The sequence below is a fragment of the Nothoprocta perdicaria genome, unplaced genomic scaffold, assembly GCF_003342845.1.
Source record: "Nothoprocta perdicaria isolate Ctin4 unplaced genomic scaffold, notPer1 scaffold_7, whole genome shotgun sequence".
Lineage (NCBI taxonomy): Eukaryota > Metazoa > Chordata > Aves > Tinamiformes > Tinamidae > Nothoprocta > Nothoprocta perdicaria.
The window spans coordinates 137,564-163,516 of NW_020455976.1; the positions used below are offsets into that span (position 1 = coordinate 137,564).

Here is a 25,953-nt window from a genome sequence, read left to right on the forward strand (position 1 = left end):
AGTGAAACATACATATTTTAAAAATTTAATATTTTTATATTTCTTTGTAAAGCCCTTTATTACAAAGTTTACATAAAAATGGTAATTTTTATCTCTTTATGTAGATTTATTCAGCAAATCTTATGCATATATTTGTAAATTATATTGCATTTCTACTGACCCTAAATACGGGGGAGGGGGGGACGGAAAAGGTATCTGAAGTACTTTTTCTGCTTCCGAAGGTTTTATGGATCAGGCAATAAAAGGCATCTTTAAAATACTTTTAAGGAGTAGGTGCTACATCATCAAAATTAAACACAGGTAGTGTTTCAGGCTTCTGAATCTCTGGTTTTACATTTATGGGCTAATCACAATTTACTTTTGCCTTCCATCTATTTAGATAATTGGGTTTATTTTCAACTGCATGTATCTAAAATCTAATCACACAGCTGGAGCAAGATGTATCCTCAGGCACAGTGAGAGAACAAACAGTCTTGTTTAAGACATGAGAAAACCACACACTAAATAAAAATAATATCATTTTGATTATTAAATCTTCTTGGTCTAAGAGAAGAATTCAGTCACAAACCCAGAGGGCCATTTGAAAGTGAAAAGCCTTTACACAGAAGATCCATGGAAACAGCAAAAAAGCCCTTCTGTTAAATCTTTCCAGCTCCCAAGCTTTTGTCGTGGACAAATCAAACTCATATTTTTATAGAAAAGATTAAATACTTTCTTGAAATGAAGTGTTTCTGATGTGAAAAGCATACAAGCAGGTTTTGAATTTCTCTGAAATTCAGTGCATAGTAGAGAAAGAGACACTATGTTTTATTTTAATTCCCTAATATACACCACTTTATAATGTTTTAATTAATTTTTGAATAGTTCTAGTATTTTTATAGAATAGTTCTAATATTTTTAGGCTTTGGCACAGGCTACAAGTTAAGCAGAGGGTGTTCCTGACGGTTAAGAAAAATAAGTGACCCAACATCAAAAATATAATTTTCAAGCACACAGAATACCTACACTTCCAAGTAAAGTCAGTGAGAGGTGCAGATGTTAATATTCTATAATATCCTCTAGACAATTTGACATAGATGCTTAATTTTCAAGGCAACAGATTTGGGTTTCTGAATTGCCAAGATTGCACAATGTCAAAAACAAAACAAACACCCCAAAGTATCACTGGTAAATTATCTAGGTGAGTTAAAAATATGACTTTGCTTTCTGAATTAACTTGAAACTAGGACTGGATGCAGTGAAAAATTAGGCTCCAGAAACTTATAGTGTGAAGCCAGAAAATATAGGTTAGGCCCTAATTATGAAGATAAAATATTTTTGACCAGAAATAATTCTAATTTTTTTTATTCTAAATAATAATTCTACTATAAATAGGAAAAAATATATAGAAATAAATAAAGTCTTTCTCATGAATGATAATTCAGTTTTACTGCTGGTCACACACATTTGGAAGGTATTTATATAAAATTTGTAACGACGACTTAGATATCAAAGAACTCAGATATAAAGAAATCATTACCAATCCAAAATACATTAATTTGATTAATTGTGAACAACTATTCTCCTTGGCCTGCTAGTTAGGTAGCATCCCAACACCATTTCAAGTGCAAGTATGAGTCAAGTTTTCACTGTATTTTATTTGTCCCAATCATTTGTCACTTGGGAATCCTTCCTGACGACAGCATCATTTTCATGTATTTCAATATTTATATTAGACTCGGTTTCACTAACTGAAAGCAAGCTAGACTTCCTTCTTTTTATGATTTAGGTATTAGCTAAACCAAGTCATTTTTAATCCATGTAAGAAGGCTTAACGTATTCTGACACTATTTCTCTGGAACAATAACAAGCGAGGCCTGTGACCCGAACCACATTCCTTCCAGTCTTCCTATAATTGAGTACATTGCATTTGCCTTATGGCACAAAGTTCCCCTCCTTCTTGATACACATTGTATAAACACTGACCAAAGGGGAATTAAATGCACAGAGCAAAAGGGACTAATTCTCTTCCATTTCTTACCCAATCTGCAGGCTCTACAGCATGTGACCCCACAGCAGTCTGAAAGCTGTTATTCATAAAAACATGCACAGGAGCAAGAAACAATTTCAAGTTCACTGGCATTTGTCAGTCAACTTGAATGATAAAAAACAAACATTTCTGGCAGCATCCAACTTCTACCTGGGGTATGAATGTCACAAAATATTTTCTGTTTTTTTTTTTTCATCAGCTGGTGAATACAGACTTGTTGAAACCAAATACATCAGAAAAAGTAGTGGTTTTGATGATGCTTTTGTTAGGAAGATTTTACGTCCTGAGAAAGAAGAATAGGAGGAGGTGACAATAACTGCTCTTTCCTTGGTACAATGAACCGTCATGAAGTCGTGAGCAGAGCTTCAGCTAGAAGCCTACATGCCTAGAGCCAGTCAGGGCACTCCAGCAGTGTTTCTGAAAAATATATTTTATTAATATATAACTGAGACAGGACAGATCCCATCAATCAGAAGGGAACCCTATTTCACACTCTACCAATAATGAGTAAAGCTGAGATTATAGCTAAGAAGAGCTCAACTGGGAAAAAAAATCTATGCTGATTATAAAATCTCTCTAATATTATACAAGGTACACTGTACAAGAAAAAGCTTACTCTTTTATGCTTATTTTCATGGAGAAAATCTTATGTGAGGATTGATGCAATGTGGCCCACCTGTACAGCTTCCCATTTATCATGTTGACAGATATCCAGGTAGCGAACAACTCAAAATCTCACCAAGTAGGCACTATTAAATATTACAAGCAGCAGTGAAGCATTAAAGCATGATGGAAATAACTTGGAAATTACTTTTCTTAAGGCTTTTGGAATCTTGGCTTCTTTCTGGAACACTTTCTTCTTCGTTATGTTTCTACCATAGGATATTATTCAATCAGCTAATCTAGAAGCAGCAAAAAGCATTCTGTTTTAGAGCTCTACATAAAGAAGTTACTAAGGATTTCCCTGCTACTAAATCATAGACAAATTATATTCAAGTAATGATTTAAACCCACAGAAACAAGGAGAGTTAGAGTTAATGGTAGAAATTCAGGTTGACATCCTGTCCTTAATTCACCCTAGTGAAAAGTAAGAAACAAAGGTACAATGGCATGAGTTCAAGAGTGTCAGCCCCGATTCTTTAGCTTTAATGTTGAATTTTTGTGCTGTTGTCGGTTTTAGTCATACTAACTTGAGCTATGGGAAATATTATATATGCAATGATTGTATGAACGTTTGCTTTTTCCTGGTTTTAAACAAATGACATACACAGAAATCTATTTTTGGTGATCCCTATTCCAGATTTTAACCAGAAGCAAAAACAAAACTTTTCCATCATATATAAAAAGGTCAAAGGGTATGTTTCAAAAAAAAATCACAGGGCGTTTTTGAGAACTCAGTCAGCTGTAATCATGAAACTTGGAGAGAAAAGGACAGGCAGAAAAAAAGAACACAGTTATCCTTATAAATAATAATTGAGAAATACTAATTAAAAGTTAGAAAATACAAGTAATTTCCACAATACTACATTACTGGATTAATAGTGCAGAATAAGGAGATTTGAAAAGGAATAAATAGCACTCATGACCAGTTCAACAAAATTCTGAAAGCATCTCTCTAACTGTCCTGGTCAAAAGGCTGCCTAAATTTGCTAGTTATGATAATCATTATAGAATTTGGCAACGTCAGAACTTAACTGGAAAATGTTGTCTTAAATGTGTGGGGAGGTTGCTTCTTCAATATTACTAACTGAAGAACAAGCATCTATACGGGCAGACAAGTTTAATACCATTGTGATAAGAGACAATTACATAAGTATAACATGACACATTAGAAAGTCTAAAATGCCTTATATATTAATTAGAGGTAGCTTTTTCTGAAAATGACATTAGTGTTAACCCTTTGCTCATGAGTCCCATTTTCTGTCTCTTCCACTCATTAGAATGAGTTTTACTGACATTAATAATCCCAGAAATCAAATTCCAGAGTGGTATGCATAAATACTTTGGGAATTGGTTTTTGCCTGTACAGATAATTCTGGAAATGTCTTTAAACTCATCTATCAACAAAGGACAAGCAAGATCCTATGACTGATCACAGTTATAAACCAGTCACTGCAAAAGTAAATAACTTGGAGATAAATTAGAGGAATAGATATATCTGAAGAAATTTTAATCTCCTCAAATCATAGGCATAAAGTCATGGATTTTGTTCATTGTTAATGACCTATTTCTACTGAAGTGATTACTTGTAATAAAGACATAATAAAGGGATGTTAAAACAAAGAACTGTACCTTTCACAGTTCTCACATTTTCCACACTCATTATATAGAATATTTGAAAGTCATTCTCTTAAGCATTACTAACATATCTAATTTATTTATGATATTGAGGGGCAAATACATATGATCATCAGTGATTGCTGTTCTACCATCTCAAAAGCCAGGCCAGTTTCACTTTCAGATAAACTGGTGAAGTCTTGAATGATTCCTTAAGCCCATCGTGGGGTCAAATGACTATGGCTTTACTCTCATATCTGTAGTAGTACTCAATTACTATAGGCATAAGCTTTAATCTGGTTACTAACTAGCACTGCTAAAGTGTACTAGACATTAAATATTTAACCTATTTTAAGCTAGATCATTGAAATTGGAGGGAATTTACAGAACTGAATTTTCAATAGTTTTCATCCATGAACCAAAATCTTCCTATGGTTACACATATGCAATTCCCAGTGATTCCTTGAAAATTCTCTTTCGCTATATACGTCTCAGAGCAGAAGCTGGCCTAATTTTTCTGTTATATTTTATATAGCTTTATATAATATGGTACCTGAATGAAAATACCTGGAGGATCAGCAGCCAGTTTCTACTAGATTCACAGTGTTTCCAAACACTGAAGGCATATTTGGAACACATTAGTTTCAAAGTCTCCTCTGTCAGAATTTGCTTGCATAATAAAACACCAGAGGTTCTTAAGAGATCCACAGGGCTGTACGAATCCAGCATTAAACAAAGGTTTGAGAAATGAGAACACTGTTAGGAAAAATGTTTGTTTTTAGAACAGTAGAATTGTAGGTCAAGAATGAAGTTCTAGAGGTCAACTCATCCACTCAAATGCTCTGACGTGGGGTCACATTAAATCTACACCACTCAAGGTAGATCTTTATCTAATCTACATTACCCAATTGCTAATGACAACATATTGACAACCACCCAGGGAGTCTGTTTCATTTACTAAATCTTCTCATTGTTAGAAGCCTTTTTAAAAATAATCTCTTTATCCTGTCCTGCAAATTATGCCTGTTATTTATTGTCCTATCACTAATAATCATGAAAATACATTTATAATTATGAAGAATATATTTTAAACTTCTTCTTAATGTTGATATTACTGATGATAAGTAGCAGGAAGGACGCACACTTTTCATGCAATTTGACTCCATGTCTTCTTTTTATATCACATTTTTACCCTTGTCATTGTAACCAAGGAATTAGAAGCTTTCTTTCTAAAATCCAGGCTGAAAGTTTCAAGCAAAATCACACATCTCCAGAGGTCTAAGCTCTAAGCTTCGCAAATTCTAAGGACATGAGAGACCATAAGCTCTTCAGTAACACTACATCAACGCTCTATTGCTGCTTTTCTGCCCTTTCAACATTTGAGCCTTTCAAGAGCTATGTTTAACCAACAAAGAGCTGATCAGCTACCCATTAACAAATAACAGGAATAAAGTTTGAACAGAAATTCTAGAAGACAGATAAGAACCTTCTAAATACATGCCAATCTTTTCAAATAACTTGAGTCTGCTTGTCTCTAATCTTGCTGCAGGCCATCACTTTCCCCTTTTCATTTGCTTTATTAATATAACCACCGTCTCAGCTGTCCTTGTGGCTTCACTTTTCCGTGTTAGGTTCCGATTCATATTTCTGAGACAGCCTCACAGTTGTCCCAAGGACTTTATGTTGGTCTGCATTTTTGTTTCAAGATCCATCTTTGCTCAAGTTCTCCTTAAAGCTTTTCTTAGAGCATACTATTTTGTGTCATTTCTTACACTGCTTCTGTGTTTTCTTCTGAGTCACAACTTCATCTCCTGATATGTCTCTTCAATTTCCTTACTCTCTCAGTTTCTAAACTTCTGATCATTTCACTGAGTTTGTCTCATTTACAATTTATGCAGTTCAGGACAGGCAATTGTCCAGCTGGCTCTATTAACATGCACCAACAGCTCTTCAGTGGAGTTTAGTGAGCTAATGCATGACAAGGGTTGAATAAACATATGATCAATAGCCAGGAAACGCCAAATGCCAATTTTTAATATCTCAGCTGTACTTCAGGTTTAATTTTTCCATTTAAGAATACAAAGTTCAAATACATAGTTAAAATGGCAGAGAAAGTACTACACAAGTAAGAAGATCTGTCCTACAGATAAAAAGCTGCCTTTCCTCCAGTAACTTTTATTAGCTGTGATAAAGAACTTCACAATAGGTAATACTAAATTAATCTGATCATAAAATGACCCAACAGTCAATAGTTGGCTTTTACACTAATGTATGAGGGCTCTATAGTGATTCTTTACTAAGAATACTAAATATATAATGTTATATATTATATGTAACATACATTTATCACATTTCCCAGTCTGCATTAACCTCAGCCAATATCTTTTATCTTTCCACAAAAAGAGAAGTGATGATAAAAGCAAAAGACAAAGCTTTGAGGCACTGATGTACAAAGCATAGAACTGAACAATGAGTTGCCTTTCACTCTGTGATTTAGACACCTTGCTCCTGAAGACAGTTTCACTAATTGACGGTGATAGCACTGAAGGGCAACTGGAATCAGTCCAAAGGCCACACAAGGTCCTAAGCCAGTCTACCTTGAAAATCAAGCCAAAAACACTGAAATACTCTATGAGGATGCTAACTTTAAACATTTCTACTTTAGAACTGTAAGTGCAATTTTGACTTAAGTGTCTTCTCATTCAGGGTCTTCGATGAAACTAAATCAAACAGAATAAAATCAATCACATTTCCAGTTGTAGGCTTCAGTTACAGTATACCAGCTCAGAAGAGACAAACAAAGGCATGTATGTATTTTTCATGGTCTCCCAACTCAAAACAAATATTTGACAACCTGCATAACCTACTTCATAATTCTTCAGGTCATATGTTCTCTTGCAGCATCATAGTTCCCATTCCAGTGAAGCTCCATGTACATTCACACCCACTTAAAAAGGAGTTTTCCACTAACAAGCTCTTGCATCTTTCACAGGCAACAGCAGTTGAAAGCAAGAACTGGTATCTGTCTCAAATTACTATTTTAAAATCTTCTTAATAACTTAAATCAATGTAATCATCTAGAATTAAACATCAGATAACCTTTCATATAACTATAGTGAATATTACGCCATGCAGAAGTGACTCCTGGGTTACATGTCCATAGTATGGTACAAGAAACATTTGAAATACCTTATGCATTTCTCCTTTCAACTTTTTTTGTATAATCAAGCCTAAATCTACACGGCACTGGAGAATCATCTGAGAAAATATTTAGCTCTTAAATCTGATAAGTTTTCTACAAAGCCCCCATTGGAGTTTGAATATATTATCTTCAAGGCTTTTTAGAACTTGCAAAATTTCCAATCAGCGTTTTACATTTTGCCTGGAGCAGCATATCAAAGTCAGACATTTTATCAAGCTTACCCTACCCTCTAAGTTATCCTTTACAATTATGCATATGACTAACTTGAACTCTAGAAAGTGTTGAGGCAAGGAATAGTGTAACAAGAATTCTGAATTTCCAGGAAATATATACATGCGAACTCATAACAAAAGCAGCTGAAATTTCTGCCTAATGTAGTTCTGCAGATCAGCGTGTTGCAGTTACGGCCTTGCAAACCTGAAATTATCACAGGAATAAATTTTTCTGAAACTCGCTTCCTTTGCATGCTTCCAAATGCCGTAACTCATAAGGAGCACTAATAATTTCTAAGGCCCAAAAAACTTAGAGATCATCTATTCCCTCGGTAAATGACCAGGTATCAAGCAGATGTTGTATAATTCTCTTTCTCTGTTAAACCCTTTGTCAGTAACTTCACAACTGGGAAGAGCTAAAATTCAAAGGATCCTGATACATGGCTTGCAGTGCTGTTTAATATTTTATTTACATGTAATAAGATGACATATATTGTTCTTTTACAATAACTACAAGCCATTTCTTTTTATCTACACTAAGTAGCTCAGACTGTTCTTTTAACAAAGACCATAAACCTTTCCCATCCAACTCAACATCTCATAAAGATTTGGTATTATTGGATTTCTACCCTGGAATGTGTCAACACTGTATACTATGTGTCTCCTCTGCATCACAGCCAATGAAGCTATGGCAATAAAAATCACGTTTGATTCAGAGTGGGCAGGAAAATGCCTTCCCTCGGACAGTAGCCTCGTGTTCCAGGGCAGTTTGCCATAAATATTTACAAATCTTATACAACGTGGAACAGCTTTTTCAAGGCATCACTGACAATATATTTAAACTGAAGTTCAATGTTACTTTAACCCTTATTTTTTCCTGAAAAATACTAGCATGGAACAATTGATTCAAAGCTGAATTAAACATTTGCTTTAGCCCAGGATGATTTTTTTCTCCATATAATGGAAATGCATTTACCTTCAGGCTGAAATTGAATAAAAAGATTTCATGAAAATGTTTCCCTTGTCACCATTTTATACCCTTTTCCACTGCAGTTTTTTCAGTTTCATTGCTAGCTAGCAATAAAATGGCCCTGGCTATAACCTATGATTCCATCAGGCTATACATCCGCTTTTAAGAGTGATTATGTTAAATAGTTTGTAATATCAACATGTCCCTGATGTACAAACCCAGCTACAAAGTACTGTTATGTTCTGAAATGCTCTCTCTTCACCTCACTCATGATCAACAGACTTATAAAATTCATTTTGCATTCACATGCAGCTCTTTTATCCTCTTTCTAGTTTTCACACCTGAAGGGCCAGAACTTTTCTGTTCATTCAGGCTAAGGTGCCAGCATTACAAATTATTTTTATTGAGTTCCTATGAGAGAGTGTCCAACTAGTGGAGCTCGCAATGCCGCATACAGTCTGATTGTTAAGACCATAATTTCTGGTGATACCAGAGTATCATTAACTGTGTTCTCTTTGCATGTCTAGGTCACTAAAATTGTCTTCAGACAAAGCTGCATCGTCCAAAAGATGACGTTCATAATTAAATCAAACAAAAGCTTTCAAATGGTTTTTGCCATTAGATTATTTGATATGTAATATACTAACCTATTAGATTATTTTGGTGTTTAATATAAGCAGTATTTTGGTGAATAAAAGTAAAACAATAGCTTGTAGGAAAAAAAAGGCTTCTCTGAGGTTCAGTTTTTAATAAGGGATTCTTTTTTAAAAAAAATGATATTTCAGCAATATGACCTTTTCCTTTCCTGGAAAAAAATGTGATAAATGTTAGAACAAGAAACACAGAACTAGCATTTTGCAGAGATAATGTAGGAAAGTGGCTGTTACACACTCGATACTATGTTCTTTTTAGTAATTTCCGATACTGAGTTAAATATGGTGCTATGATTACATGAGGATTTTAAAAAAAATCCATTATTCAATAATGAATCAAGCTAATTACAGCTCAATTTGAAAATGATCTAAAAATGTACTTCAGAAAAAACAACTTTCTGGTCTTTACTTACAATAGCTAAAATTAGACACATTGACAACAGCATCAGAGACATTAGCTATATTTCCTGATGACTGACTTTGTCCACGCCAACAGGTTATTTCCTTAAAATAAAAGCATGCAGCCAGGAACTTTATATGTAGCCATGTCCCTTGAGCACGGTGTGGCAAATTTTTCAGTGAGGTTTTCAGCTTAGTCTGTGACTAGTCAGGCAGTGAAAATCTTACTCACAGGAAGATCTCACTTCCACTTAGCCACCAATGACAGAAGTGTGTTTATTTTAATAGCAAAGGCAGAGCTATGCAGATCTCCTCAGGGCTTTGGATAATTCTACCTGTGGCACTTCCCATTTATTTGAATATGTGTAAATTGTTGAGCATAGTTAAGGAAAAGACTGGAAATTCTTAGGATGATCAGGCCTAAATTTAAAATTTATGGAAGAGGATTAGTGTATTTGCTATGGAAAGGAAGAATGGGCATCCATGGACAAAGACTAGAGGAATTAATATTTAAGGTCATAGCACAAAGAAGAAAATAACTGACTGTAATTGATATTTTTCATCTCATCTCTCTCCTTCCCTCCTTCTTAATCATTATTCAATAACAGGCATGAATGCATGAAAGCCAGTGCTAATGAAAAATGGACTAGAATTTAACTTTGCATGAGAGCTACTGGTGTCAAGGGGGCAAGTAAAGTTGGTGTCTGTCAGGTTGTAAATTAAGCCACTTCACATGACTCACACTCAAGATGTGGAAAAGAACATGGCTAAGAAGATGACATGACATATTTGGCAAACTTGACATTTAATAGAGGATTTGTAGTCATGTTCACGTTTTGATTCCCCATTACTCTGAACACTGTTATACTGGAATAAATTGCAGTCTATTTGTTAGAAGTGATAGAGGAAATTTTCTAGACTCTACCTGTAGAGAAACAAAGAGCACTTTTTGAAGACATTTGCAACCTCAGGAATAATAGAAACCATCAGTCCTCTTTATAAGTTTTTTTTTTCCCTCTAGGTAATGAACATAATCATTCTTCAAAGAACTAAATATAAAAAGTCTTCAATTTTGAATACTGGAATGTTTTTAGTACCTGCATTAAAGTACAATAAGACTATGTGCCAGTTTTCAGCAATGTCACAAATCGCGCTGTGTGTAGCTCAAACTCAGGAAAAAAAGCCTGCTCTGCTGTATCTGAGATTATTCAGTAAAAATTGCCACATCATCAGGTTGTGATGGAAGTCACAACACTTCCAGGCAGGCTCTCTCGGTATCTGCAGTTTATCAAACACAGCAGTGTGTTGCAATAGCCCATCTGTGCTCACGAGCTGGTTTCCAGAATTCACTCAGAATTCAGACCAAGCACTGAAAAAGTTCATCCTGCGACAAGCAGGGTTAACAGCCCAAACAAGACATGAGGAAGAGGCTCTAATCCTTGCATCGTGCAAAGTCTGTAAGGTCACCTCACAGCACGGCAAGAGGCTCATCACAGGATTTGGTGATACAAATCAGAAAAGAGAAGATAGTCTTCCTGGATGTGAAAGTTTAGCAATGTTTCTCTTTTTCCATTAACAGAAATCAAAGTCATACACACAGATGCCTGTCTACTATTCACCTGGATACTATCGATTAATGCAGTTGCGGGAAGTATTAACGTAGTTAATACATTGAGGGAAGTTGAGGGAAGTATTAATGAAGTTGAGGGAATGATTGTGAAGAGCTGCTGCCACAAGAGAGGAGGGAGAGGAGAATGGAAACCAAACATTATCTCCCTTTGCACCTGGATGGGATGAGGGTTTAGGTTGCTAGTCCTTGCCACACCACTAACACAGCCCATGAGGAAGATTTCCTTTTCTGCTACTTTCAAGACACGCCTCAATACTCTGTAAGTGTACAGATGATGTAGAGTCCCACAAATCACCCATACTTAAGATCATATAGAACATACACATATATATGTGTGTATTATAGTTTGATATTATAGTTTGAATGAATTCTTTAGTTGAGCTCTTTGAAACATGTCTGTTCTCAGCTCCTATTTATAGGTCTGTTCTGAGCCCCAGTTAAAATGAAATTTCTATGAAATTTGAAATACATGAAATAACTTTGTAAAATACATGAAATATTCAAACATTTTTCCCATTATGAAAGTGATTATTAACTGTAAAACTACTTAAAGATAAAAGCCATAAGAGAGTCAAATCCAAGTCGATAATATTGATCAAAAGTCCTCTAGGAGTCCTGCTGAAAACAGCCTTACTTTGCCTGAGTTTTCCTCTTCCTAAAATACTATATATTTGTTTTACTATATAGTTGTTTTTAATAGCTAGTTGAGCTAAGCTTAGGACTATGAATAAGAAAGCAGAGACATGTAGTCCATTCATGTATCCATAGCTGAATATATACACTCTTTGAAATTTCAAAATGAGATACTTTCCTAGAAGTCCTACAGCTTTTAGTAGGAACTTTTTAAAAAAGTGTATCGCGAAGGCATATATTTTGTGTACTACACAGTAAACAAGATAAAGTTCAATAGCAACAGCGGCATCATTTGTTATCCATTTTGGAGTTGACTTTGCACTTTATGTATGCCCTGGAAGTTTTTCATGACAGAGATAGGAAATTGGCTTCAGTAGCCTGAAGTTTGCTATATTTTAGCTACCTTGCAAGATGCTCAGAGAATAACAGAGGATGGAGGAAAATAGGACATATTCTGAAATTAAAGATAGCAATAATCTATTTCTTTAACACCAATCTTTAGCCCAGCAGGCAGGTTATTTGTTAATATAAATGTTTATAGTGCAACTCTGCTCAGGAGTAATCCTACTAAAAAGGAGAATAGCCTAATTTTGTTCACTCTATGTGGAAAAAGAATGATTTTAAGCTGATGTACTCAGCTTGGACTGAGTACACTTTGGTACATCACATCTAATAGCTGAATCTTCTGTGCCCCTTGTGTCTTTGATGGCAAAATCTGACATCAGATGAGTCAGAAGCCAAAACACTGTCGTGTTTCAGAAATGTCCACAGAGGATGAACAGAGTTATCTATTTCTATTAAGCATTCCAAAGAGTGTATTTTACAGAAGTAATTTCATTATGTGTTGCAGTACTAAGGTTCAGTATTTAAATACATGAAATTCAATGATGCATTAATTTGATCTATCTCATTAACACCCAGGCACATTTGGTGGAAATACCAGAATAGTAATAGTTTCATTCATCAGAGTAGTAGGCCCTAAGAGCTTTAGCTATATAATTCTTGATTAATGTACAAAAAGAGGCAATATTTAAAATTATATTGCCATGGAGAATAGCCAGAACTGCCATGGAGAATTCAGTAATTACAGCAGAATAGCATGTATGTAATGATACCCTTCACATTGCAAAAAGATTTCAAATTTGATCACTGTAACTAGAAACAACAGAAAACTAATAGAAAACTAATATAATTTTACATAATTGAATAGACCTTGCCACAGCTCAGAGATAACTAGGTGGAAAAGATCAAGGATTCACCGTTTATCTTGCTTCTGCAAATGCATATGCAAATGGCAAGGCAGAGATACTGAAGCAAGTACATACCAAGTGTCCTTTTCTACTCACAGCTCAGGTCTTCTTTCAGACATTTTGATACATGTTTTTACTACTTTGAAAGTGAACTAAGCTCCTTGAAAAAGATGTGGCCAGGGAATTAAAAAAAGGTATTTTGGTAAATTCCAAATGCCTCAGATTTATGGGGTTTTTTTGGGCAATATTTACAGTGACTTACAGAAACTAGATCCCTGTATCTCATACAACAAATGTATGCAAGAAGAAGAGAAAAGCATTCATATGTGAACTACAAATCTAACCTATATAATAATTACCATAAAGGACTGAAGGAGAAGAGCAAAGTGTGCAGTTCTTGTCAAACATACGTATGTATTTACATTAATCAAAAAACAAAGATAATTCAAACTAGGCCAGAATATACTGATTACTGATAAATCCTGTTTAAAAAAGTCTTGTTACCTTATATATTTATTAGTCCTGATAGTCTATACATATAAAACAACTTAAGTCCATTTGAATAAACTTAATATTTTTATATACTACTGTCATAATACATATATATATATATACACACAAATATATATACACACATACACTAACATCTCTTCACCCTACCCAAACCCAGACCCAGCAAAACTGTGTTGTTATCCTTCAGGTACCTGAGGCACAATAAGTATAAAATCAAGCAGCAGCTTCTAGATACAGCACTGTGCTGTACATGGGTGGACTGAAATACAAGCATCTTAAATTGATTTTATGTAAATATGATATAAAATAATTCTGATTTTAATTTTATTAAAAGTAGGAAAGCTAAAATGACCATAAAAATGATCATTATCCTTCTAGAAGAACAACAATTACTAATTATGAGTTTGGCATTTTCGTGCTTAAAGCAATTTTTAATTTTCCACATACTATGCCGGTTTGCTACATGAAATGAAATTAATCCTTGCTACTTTGAAGCTACTGCCAACCATTATGGAATCATATTAGACATTTCAGTGGCTGTGTCTCTAGGATGCGTGCTGCCTTCAGTGAGAAAAATAACTCCATAATCATTTATTTAGCTATTAAACAATTATATTCATGTTCCTTTACAGCTAAAAGTAGGTTTATCATTTCTATTACTAAGCTTAAAATATCTGCTATTTATTTTCACTGGCTGAGAACCTCAACATGACTGGTACAAGAAGAATTCTAATTAAAGCAATCTTTTCTGTAACCCAATTGTCTGCTGTTTTCCAACTCTAACAAGATTTGAATTTGAAGAACATACACTATGCTAAGTCTATGTAACCTGAAACAATTTTCTGCCTTAATAGCCACACTGCAGCCTTTGGGGATGGGCAATTATTCATTTTGCCGTGTGCTAGTAACTGAATGAGGGAAATTCACATTGGTGAAGAATGGCACAGTAAATCATGAATTAGTAAAGTCAGGCTCTCTCAGCTCAAACATTTCTTCCTGCTTTCATCTGATGATCTATATGACCCTTCTCTTTCCTATACAAATGTTATGTGTACTTTAATCAGTTTCATCTCTGGAAAAAAAAATGGTCTAGAAAGCAAAGAACTTAAGTTAGTAATGATTTCACTCAACAAAACCTGGACAACAAAGCACAATTCAGATTTCTGTGCTATTTCAACACATTGCAACAAGCTCACACAGCCACTTAATCCACATTTGGTGTTCAGACTAAAGTGTCTTGACAAAAGCACACTAATCAGGATTTTTCATCAAAGCCACAGAGAGAATTCATCCTTCCTGTCTTTCGCTACGTAAAACTGAAGTGTTTAACCTAAATTGTCCATCTGTTTTTTCTTGAGATCTGGAAGTTGTTCTCTGTATCTCTCCAAAATCTACAGAGGGACACCAGGTATCTTTGTCCAAAACCTAATCCAAATTGCTAAAGTCAAGAAAGATGAAGGAAGAAATCCCACTTCTCATGTCCATAGTAGGAAACCTGAGTTTGCCGCAACTTAGTCTTTTTTTTTTCTCTTTTTTCCCCTTTTCTCTGAAGACCGCATATTTCAGCTTGAAGGTACAGAATGTCATGGGCACCTGGTTGAAATTCTTGCTACATTCCACCTGCCACACTGTCAGGGTCATGTTTGTTCATCTGCTTCATCTAGAAAGCTGATAGGGAGCCCAGACTTTCATTCTCTCTGGTAATAGCATTAGATTTCTGGTGTGGGATGAGGAAGGTCACTATCAGGTTACTAGGCAATCAATACAAGGATGGGCAAGATTTATAGGAGAGAAGATAAGGGTAAAGGGAAAATCATTATAGGGTAGTTTCTGATGATTAAATAATGCCTTAAGCCAGAAAGAAGCCACTTTTTTTTTTTTGCTCCATAGGAAACCAACAGAAACACTTGAGTTGCTCCTTTTCAGATCAAGCTCTCTGAACCTAGTCTACACCAGCTCCACATATTTGCATCTTCTGAGTAGCATTCGTTATCAGCATACAATAAATATTTAGATTTTCATACAACCTTAAAGGACTCATGTCCTAGCTATAGTTTAAAAATAAAGCATATAGCAATAAAAGTAAACATTTGTTTACATTTTTTTTAGGAACATTCAAAAAATATATAGTTAATATTCCATACCTGAGTAGTGGTTGTTTTGGATAAGAAGGTTGGTCACCGTTTTGGCACGGTTGAGGTTTTTTTGTGACTTGTTTATAAATATTCCTTGCAGTTACTCCAATCCACAGCATGGTAGAGAGTGTAGAATAATGCAATACTATGCCCACCTGGAACAAGTGATGACAGTTAAACACGTCAACACAAGGATCAGTAAAACAGACTTTCTAGAATCATTTTATTACATAAATGTACAAACAAATGCATTTTTCAAAGTAACCAAATTTGCAACTGCATCAACTTTTATATCTCTCTGGTTATTTCTGATAAATGCAAGGGAATGGAAATAATTTTAAAAAGAACATGGAATCTGTGATTTAATCTATTACAGCTAATATCTGTGTTACCAGATGGCACGTTATGAAATCAAGACTAGAAAACAAATGTTTTATAAGAACCAGATTAGAGATAAATTTTACATCTAGATTTAAAATGAAGCTTAATTTGTGTTGCAAACTTTGTTAATAGAAAATCAGATTCCGCATTGCTTATCACGTTGTAGGCAACACAATCAAACATGGTAGAAGGGCAGAATTTTGTTTGCTGTTATGCTTTTACCCCCTTTCAATTTTCAGCAAAATATATTAAAACATCCTGCTGTAGTTCCTTCTCAGCTGCATATAACCAAGAATAACTTCTTTAAATGACCAATAATTTGTTTGGGATCAGTGCTAGCTGCCATTTTTTTTTTCAAATACGTCTTAAAGGATTTATAAACTTGGCCATGCAATTTTAAAAATTAAATGACAGATCTCAGTGTCCTCTATCAAAAGGAAATGCAAACTTTCAACAGTGTTATTATTATGATGTCTCCAAGAGACTGGTGTGTATATCATTAAAAAAGTAAAATAACATACAAACACCACTAAGATACTAACATCTGTGTTATGCTAGAAATTTTTATTCATTACTATGGAAACAGTAATTGGAATTTTATCCAATCTTCAGTGCTTTATTACATTAGCTAAGTCTCCATCTGATTATATAAAATGAGGTTACCTTTGAAGCAATAACCTGACATTTTGCAGTGACAAGTAAAATATTGCTATAATTGGAAAGCACATAAATGTTTAAGAAATACAGAGAACTGCTGAATAAAGCTAACACAAATCTATTACAACGATTTCTTTGAACCAGTATTCCGTTTTTGCTCAAGTTGAAACAAAATAATTGATGGGTAAAGGAAAAAATCCAAGAATTTTGTTTATCTTTAGTCACATAGCATAAAACTTGAACGTAGCAGCAAATATCATCAACAGAAAGCCTTTTGTAATTTTCTCTGGGACCTGTCTGACACATTAGACAAGGGAGAATAAAGCCTTCATAGCCCTTGTCGCTTGAGGTAGAAGAAGCAGAAATAAGAGAATGAGACAACTTTGTACCATCAGCTGGCAGACACTGCCAGCTCGGTGGCTAGTGCTGTCTGGGCTTGGTTCATCTGCAGCTTGCAGCATTTCTGTAGGGACACAGTGAAGAGAAATGTGAGCAGGGGCTGGGGAGAAAAAGAAGGTAGAAAGGGAAAGAGGATGAAGACAGCAGGAACCAGGAAGAAAAGGTGGAAAAAATCTAAGGACTTGACTCCTGATTTCATTCTCATTTCAGCACAGCACTGCTGCTATATGTTCTGTAATTATTCTAACTGCACACGCCAACGAATCAAGAACACAAGGATGAATTCAGAGAGATGCATCAACTGGTGAAATTCAGACACTATATATGTTGTCATACATGCAGAAAAGACCAGGTGCTTATATGGATCACAGAACCACAGGATCTCATTTATGATGAGATTCCCCAAAATAATGCCATAAAGCAATGTCACGGTTTTAAATTTCAACTTTCAAAGAGGGAAATCAACTGAAAATATCATGGCTATGCCATCCCTAACTCTCTTTTCTTTCCTTACAATGTGAAGAAAAGATGTTCTTCAGCAACTGAGTCCCTTCTGCTGTATGAGCATCTCAAGCAAGCATGGAAAAGGGATAAAAATGTGATCAGCCTCTGTACTAACTCTTCAGAAGTATGTTTCTCAGAAAATTTCATTTGCATTTCTTTCTTAAGGCAAAAGAGGATATAGTCTAGTGATACAGACCTATTGACAATTGCCAGATTTGAAGGAAAATGGAGACTATCTGGAGATAAAGCAATATGACAAAAAATATGGAATTTGGAAGGATGCACTAAGCTTTTATACTTAAATGCAAAGGAAAGGACATCCTTTTCTTTAACTGATGATGACTCTCACTTCCCATCACATAAAAAAGGTTCCTGGAGAAGAATTTTTGGTCTTATCTGTATTTTTATTTGTAAAGAAATGCTTGTCATGCCTGCTCTTCAAAACGCTGGTGGTGGGCTCTCCTCCTGCCCATTGAGCTCTGTTTCCCCCATCGAGAGCTCAGTCATGCCACCGGGCAGATGCAGCTGGTTAGAGGAACATGTGCTGTGTCCCTCTCAGTAGGACAGCAGCTAGGAAGATGTCCAAGCCTGCTGCATGATACATGAGCTACTGTGTCACATGAGTGACATGGAATTGGAAGACAAGGCTCAGCAGAGTGGGAAGCAGGACCATTACCCTATTCAGTAAATGGTGACTTAGCTCCGTTAGCAAATAGGTTTATGCACCCAAGAGCCTGAGTATGAGCATGAGGTACGAGTCCATCTGTGAACATTTCGTTGATGGATTTGTATAGACCTGTTAAGACCTGTTTTCACCATAAATGGAGCTTACCTTCACCACAAAATATACCAGACAAATGTGTGCAAAGGGCTCCGTTTTTCTCACAAAACAAAATGATCATATTTATTCATAAGAAAGTTTTCCATTGACAGGTCAAACGGAACAGTCAGGACACTGGCAGTGAGGCCAGCATTGCGTTTAAAGCTGCTTAATATTTGCTATTAATACTGTGAAAATTTCCTTGTTCCCTTAAACTCATTTTTTAGTGTGCTGTGTGTTTAGAACTCTTATCTTTGGGAATAAATACCAGCCTACTGAAAAGGAGATTATCGTTTTCCAGAGTAAGAAGATGTGCCTTCAGTACATACATACAAGCATGTGCGCCTTCAATAAATTTCAGTACCTTAGAAGTAGCCTAAGTTCCACACCATTTTGCAGTTGCCATGGCAATGACCAGCATACACATTTATGTAAAGCTACCTAACATTTTGGCACATAAAGGTCTCTTGAATAGCTTTAACCTATACTCAAATATCTTTGTTTTCTCCTAGTTTTTAATTTCATTTTTTCTTTCTTCTCAATTGTATTTCAGATAAGACTCTCCTTTCTCAACCCATTTCTATCTAAAGGAAGGTATGGATATGCTCTGACTTTCTGATTAAACCATTAAGCCTGAAGAGGAAATGCTTCTTTTCAGTGAAATGAAGGAATAAAGGAATTTCTGCTTGGTCTCCAATATTACTACCAATGTGCAAGTATTTAATAATCTTGTTCAGCCTTAGAACTGCCCTATTCCCACCTCATAGACAGAAAGTTTAAAGCAAGAAGTCAAGATGCACCAGGCAGCTCCCTGCGTCCTCAAGGACAAATCTTCAGGGTGCCCATCCAAGCCCATCATGTGCAAAGTTTCTAGTGGTCACAGGTTGTTGCTAATAGAGTCCATAACCACCGAAAGTCTTGCTAGCACATATGTCTAGTTCTGCCATGTTTCAGCAGAACTGAGCAGTCCAACATCCACCTCAGCAAAGACCTCTAAAAAGCCATTAGAGAACACTGTTCTGTATATATCTTGAGGAGTCCTGACAGGGAAATTTCATCAAAACGCATTGGTTTCATGCATCTATTCCAAAAGCATAGCATAGCATCCAAAAGCACAGTGGAAAGAACTGCTCTTTTCCTCCTCTATTATAATCTCCTACCCAAGATGCAGCTTCTAATTCTAGGACATCCTCGGTCTAGCTAAATTCACATCCATTCTCTGCTTTCCAGATCTTATGCCTAATCTTCCTGCACTTCAGCACTGACCACTTCATCCCCTAGTAGCCACAGCCTAATGATTTTGACACCAGCTCGGAAATGAGGAGCAGTGACACAGAAGTCTTTCAAACAGGGTACCAATGCCTCCAACTACAGACATATCTCCTACATCTCATTCCTCATGTGAAAAGAACGAGCCTCCTTCTGCCCTCTGAAGGAAATAAATCTGAGAGCCATGGATATGCAAGGTGTTGAGGACATCACCTGCTGGCTCGCTCAAGCACCCTCCTGTGCAGTGCACTGGCGATGATTAATCTTGTTCTGCTGTTCCTAACACATCCTTGGCATTGTCTGAAGGACTCTGGCACCAGCTCAAAGCTCTGGGTTCCACCCCAGCAGCCAGACCTCCGGGACACTCAGAATTAGATTCACTGATTTGTGTATCTGCACATATATACCTGAGTCACACAGGAAATCTGTGAAACAGCACAAGGATCTTCAAGACTAGCACTCTAATATTTCTTTGCAAATAACAAGAGGACACAGCAAACAGCCAAGTGAGACGGTCTACACAAAATCTTCTCTGGCATAGACAGACTGGCTTAAAAGGTAGTTTTAGATTGTTAGATTCCAGATAAAAATAAATGTCTAACTCTCTGTGATAACACACTTCTCAATTCAATTACTTCCCCTTCAAGGAGATATGAAGGTTCTTCCAATTATATCATAGAAAATGGGTCCATCTCCATTGCATTAATTCCTGCCGTGTAAAATTAGCCTGGTACATCTCATTTAGAAGTGGGAAGGTGATCCAACTGAAGTTATTTTACAACCACTGTTTTTGCTTAATTAGGAAGAAAAAACTCCTCAGTCTATTATTCACTTAGGCAAGGATGTGACAGTGAAATTTATGTGAAAGTTTTAGAGATAATTGCAGTAAGCAACGTAGAGGTTCACTGGCTTTGACACTGTGTTCCAGCGGCTATGACAAAAAGCTTGCACTTGGAATCTTCCACGGCACGCTTAGGAACCAAAAGTGCAAATCACACTGCTTAGGAGTGAAGCTGTGCTATGAACTGTAACAGATAAAAAGATACTTGCACTAATGGTGTTACAAACACAACATTCTCACAAATCTCTTCTTAAACAGTAACACCAAAACTTAAGGAAAAAGAGGAAAAAAGAGTCAAAGCATATGCTTGGGGGAGACTTGAGCCCAGAACAGCTTGGCAAACACCTTCCATTGGGCAGATTGATCTAAAGAATGGCTATACGTACTACAGCAGTAGGTAAGGAGGAGTGTGCACCCCACCACTGCTTAGAAACTCTATGGGAAATGCTCAAATACATGAACTACTCAAGAGAACTTCAGAAGATCTGATTTCTCTTCCTCCTAGGTTTCTCAAAGTAAAGGTTAATTTTCAGGTATTTACTTTAGCAGTAATCCTCTAAAAGTTATCACAGGAGGAAACTGGGACCCACAAAATTTTTTCAAATATTACTGTTGGTAAGGGAGCAGCTAAGGGAGAGTCTGGATTGGGAATGTCCTGGGAGAGGACATTTGTTCACCTTGAGGAGTGTTGAATTAGATTATCTGGACAGATGTGTCAGTCTGCCCTATCTAGTTCCATCAGGCATCTTCCAGTAGGAATCCAAGGAGTTTGTCCGTGTCCTGTGTGCCCTGCTTCCTTCCTATATCTCAACAGCTGATGATACTGCCTGTTGATAGGGTATGGTGTCAGGCAAATAAATAACTTTATGAAATGGAACAAAAGGCATATGTGCTCGGTTCTGTTCATTTTCTCTAGCTGTGCCTATTTCTCAGCAGCTCAGGATCTCGCTCAATATCATAGCAAGAAGCAGCTGTCACTGATACTGCGTTTTATTAAGATATGCATGTAGTTTATATATTACTCATAACAGATTATTAATAACTCATTTATCTCAATCAGTTTTTCATTATCACCGTTAATACTGCATTGTTACCATGCAATCTGCAAAGTAAATAACCAGACAAAGATTGTAACAACAGATGGTCATTTGTGATCATGTAATTACATGGCCATGGCTGCCCTACAATCTAATCTGCTCCCCTCACTTGCAAACTGCAGATGAAGACAATGGTAAATGATATTTCAATCTGCTGGAATACACAGATATATTACAATGCAGTTTACTAGATATTTTGATATTTATCTTGGAATTATTTAGTGGACAACTGTGTCATTTAAATGTATACCATGTAATGAACCTAAACTTTGCACATGAAACAACGTAGGTGCTTACAGATCTACAGGTGCTTTTTCCTGACACAGCACAAAAGGCTTTCCCAGGATCTGAGAGGAAATTAGAGCAAAAACTTATGCAAGTTATGCTACAGATTAAATAATTAGATATTAATTCTAATAGAGACATATTTTCTTGTACACAGAACAATAGTTTAAGTCAATACACCTTCCTGAAAAGATCTAAAATATTCTGTCATTTTTTGAACTGAAATATATTTAAGATCTCACAGAAGCCTGAAGATTACACTGCAGTAAGCATGGAGACAGTAAGATCTATACTTGCATCTAGTAATATCTATGAAACAACAGTTCGTTGCTTTAAAATTTCATGAGCCTGTAATACAACACATTTGAACATAAAAGGTGCCCAATTTTGTTCTTGGCTTCCTTTTCTTAGACAGGAGTCCTTCCAAGCTTTGCTGTTCATTACTCCTTGTACCTATTCAAGTTGAACATTTTATCTCAGCTATATTTTCACCTGAAATAGGTAAGAGATTCTAAAATCTGTAAGAAGAAAATCCATACACAAAAACAGAAGGACAATTTACATGCTGCTGTTTTCAGGAAGCTTGCTGAGAAGTGGCATGAGTGCTTAGCAGATTAATATTCTGACTCTTCTTACTAACAATAGAAATATTACAATACACCAATGACTTTTTTTTTTAAATATTCAAAGAATGGACATTGTCCCAAGCCAAACGAATAACTTATAATTTAGCTAGCAAAAGCACTGTCTCAGGAAGGAATTATAATGGGTGATATTTTTTATTTTCTTGAAAGCTCAAACCCCATGACACTCGTCATTTCTGAATTGGACAGGAATACTGTGACAGCAGTAGGCAGAGTCAGTTCCTCTGTGCACAGGAGAAAGAGAAGATACATGTGCTATTTTTTAAAAATGTAAGTCTCAGAAAGGGAAACTATATATCTTAGGTAATAGTTAGTGACAATTACTGCAGTCACAGATGTTTCTGCTTAATGAAGCCTTTCTGAAATTGTAGGACATACCCATCAGGTGCAAAATAGAGCAAGAATGCAATCAAAAAAATAGTATTTGCACTGTAAGCAGCAAGCTACCCAAATATAGATTTAATGATCACCCAGTGAATCTAGAGGCACTGCTTTGGCAGATGTGGTCTAGTACTATATTCAAGAAGAGCAGCATTAATTTTAGTTCTACATATTCAATTGAAAGATCAGAAAGGACATTAACAAACATGCAAGAACAGTACTCTTCAACAATCTTGTAAAACAGAGAAATATTACAATAACAAAATTTTAAGATTGTTTTTTATAGAAGGAAATCTGAGCTGCAGAGAGGAGGTCAAATTGGCCCAACTTTCACAGAAACTCAGGGCACAACCAAGCCCCAAACACAGAAGTTCCTGTCTCTCACCGTTGGCCTTTAGAAGCCATGGTTGTGACGATAACTGATTCTGAAGAACATACGCCTTAAGATCCAGGAACAATCTATGACCAGGAAGAGAACTGTCAACCTTATATTAAAAGATGTAGCTTCAAGTTTTCATTTTTCTTTTAATAAGTAAGGCAGATACTTACAGCCTGACATATAATTGGGTATTTAACACGATTGATTCCACCAGCAAAAACAGCAAAAGTAAGAGCAGTATGGAAACAGAAGTTGAGAAGCATGTGCCATCCTTTTCTACTGATTCGGATTGTGCTGTTGAAAAAAAAAATTAAAGATATATATCTATTATGTAAATACTTTGGAAAAATATTTAACATGACAGAATTGAACTCTGTGATTCTTTAATATCTACATAACTCCATTTAACTACAGAACAAGAGCCCAATTTATACAGCACTGAACTCAGTAGGGGAAAAAGAAGAGTCTACTGATTTGAAGGTGCCTTCCAATCAAGCATCTAATGAAGAGTGATACAAGCAAAAAGCTCATTGAATTGCTTCAGATAAGCAGAACTGTAACAAGATGTTTCTGAAGTATTAAATGGAAGCAGATGATGAGAAATCATTGCATTAAGTTCACTTGATTAATATTTAGCAGCTTCTACAGTACAATACATTCCTTCTCTTTTAAATTGCTAATAGTCTTTTAACAAAAGTATGTAGTTAAAATGACATTTGTATAAATCTTTTATATAAAGAAAAACACACATTTTCTAAAATAAAGGAGATTTAAAATTCAAAGAAAATCTCATTCATTCAATGAGGGCTTCCACAGCTTTCAACCAAGCTTGTTCTCATATGCCCAAACAGCTGCTCTATCTGTCCAAAATGCAGCTGATTGACTAGAACCCATCCCATACTAGGTTGATGGTCCTTGTAGATTTATATCAGAGTTATCCTAAATTCTCAAGCTGGAAATTTCAGGAACACTATACAGATCATTTAGATATACATCTCAAGAAGGAAACAAGGGTCGTCATAATGATTTATGTTTTCCATTTTTAAAATGTTGGATTTCATACAATTAAAAATGAAGTCATAAATTCATATGACACTTGCTTTTTTTTTTTTTTCCTGGCTTAGTGAAGTGACAAATTACATTAAATTGTTGCTTAGAAGAACTGGCACATTTTTAGACAGAAGGTTCCATTTTCTTCATCATTCCCAGAAGAACTTAGATGCACAACAGACTTCCATTTTGCATAAATCTTTATTCTGTTTTTATTTCTGACATAAACTTTTAATGATTTCTTTAGCCTAAATTACATTACTATCTAACAGTAATTAATATTATTTAAAATACTGTGTCTTTTTAGCAAGGAATAGCAAAATTCTTACCTGTGATGTACAATGTAGGTGATAATAGAAGCAAACAGGCACAACAACATTACTGCAGTACATGCATATACCACAGGGTGCAGAAACTCCCCTGGGTACTGGGGGAAAGACAGCACTGTCTTAAAATCCTATGGAGAAAGCAAAATGATTTAACATTGTTAGGCATGTGTGAAACTCTGAGACTTCATTACAATATGTCACGTCATTTCTAGCTGTTCACTTTCAAGAGCAGGAAAATAAGATGATGAAGTTTTTATGTAGATTTAGTTCATGAATTTGCAATGACATCCGACTGCTCTTTCCTCATCTCCATACACTTTGCAAGAGAGAAATTAACCTTTTTGTACAAGCAGACACATTCTAATTAAAAAAAAAAAAAAAAAGTCTGGAAAAAAAACAGAGATTACACCTTGCAGGCATTAGCAATCTCTGTTCCTTCTGATAACAGGAGCTTTATGCATGTATTCTTCCAGGATAGTAAATATAGAATAACAAATTACCATAAAGGTCTCTAAATGGAATATATATGACTTCTGAAGGACCTCTCAAAAAACCAAAAGCCATGAGAATATACCCAAAATATCAGCTGATGGGCTTCTATATTCAAGTACCATTCACAGCTAAAATATGTCCTCTGGCCCAGTGACCTTCATTCCCAGTTGCACATATGCTACTGTCTATGTCAATTCGAAAGTATTTTTACAGCAGACTAAAGAGCCACAAGTTCCTTTTAGACCTCCTAGTGTCTGTTGACACAATTCTTCAAGGAAAAGTGATGAAAATGGAGTATCTTTATAAAATTAACCACATCAAATTCTCACTCTGACTTATTGGATCTCAGCCAGGAATAAGACCTCACATAAAAATAAAGAGTCACAGGAGAGTTAAATCTGCAGGCAAGAAAGATGGAAAGCAAAAGTAGTCTGTATGGAAAATATTAAATCTTCAGCCACTCTGAATTGAACCAAGCATTAGAATTTCACTAAGGCACATGCATTTGTGCCACTACATTTC

General features: G+C 35.6%; 1 protein-coding gene across 1 annotated transcript in view; it reads right to left on the reverse strand.

The window, feature by feature from the left end:
• Positions 1-25,953, reverse strand: part of LOC112957041 (adhesion G protein-coupled receptor A3-like) — a 237,258-nt gene that overhangs the window by 14,763 nt on the left and 196,542 nt on the right. Inside the window, exons 15-17 of the mRNA XM_026050563.1 lie at positions 24,940-25,067; positions 23,731-23,854; positions 15,913-16,058 (exon numbers count right to left, since the gene is read on the reverse strand). Of these exons, the coding sequence (XP_025906348.1) occupies positions 15,913-16,058; positions 23,731-23,854; positions 24,940-25,067 (398 nt within the window). The remainder of the gene's footprint in view (positions 1-15,912; positions 16,059-23,730; positions 23,855-24,939; positions 25,068-25,953) is intronic.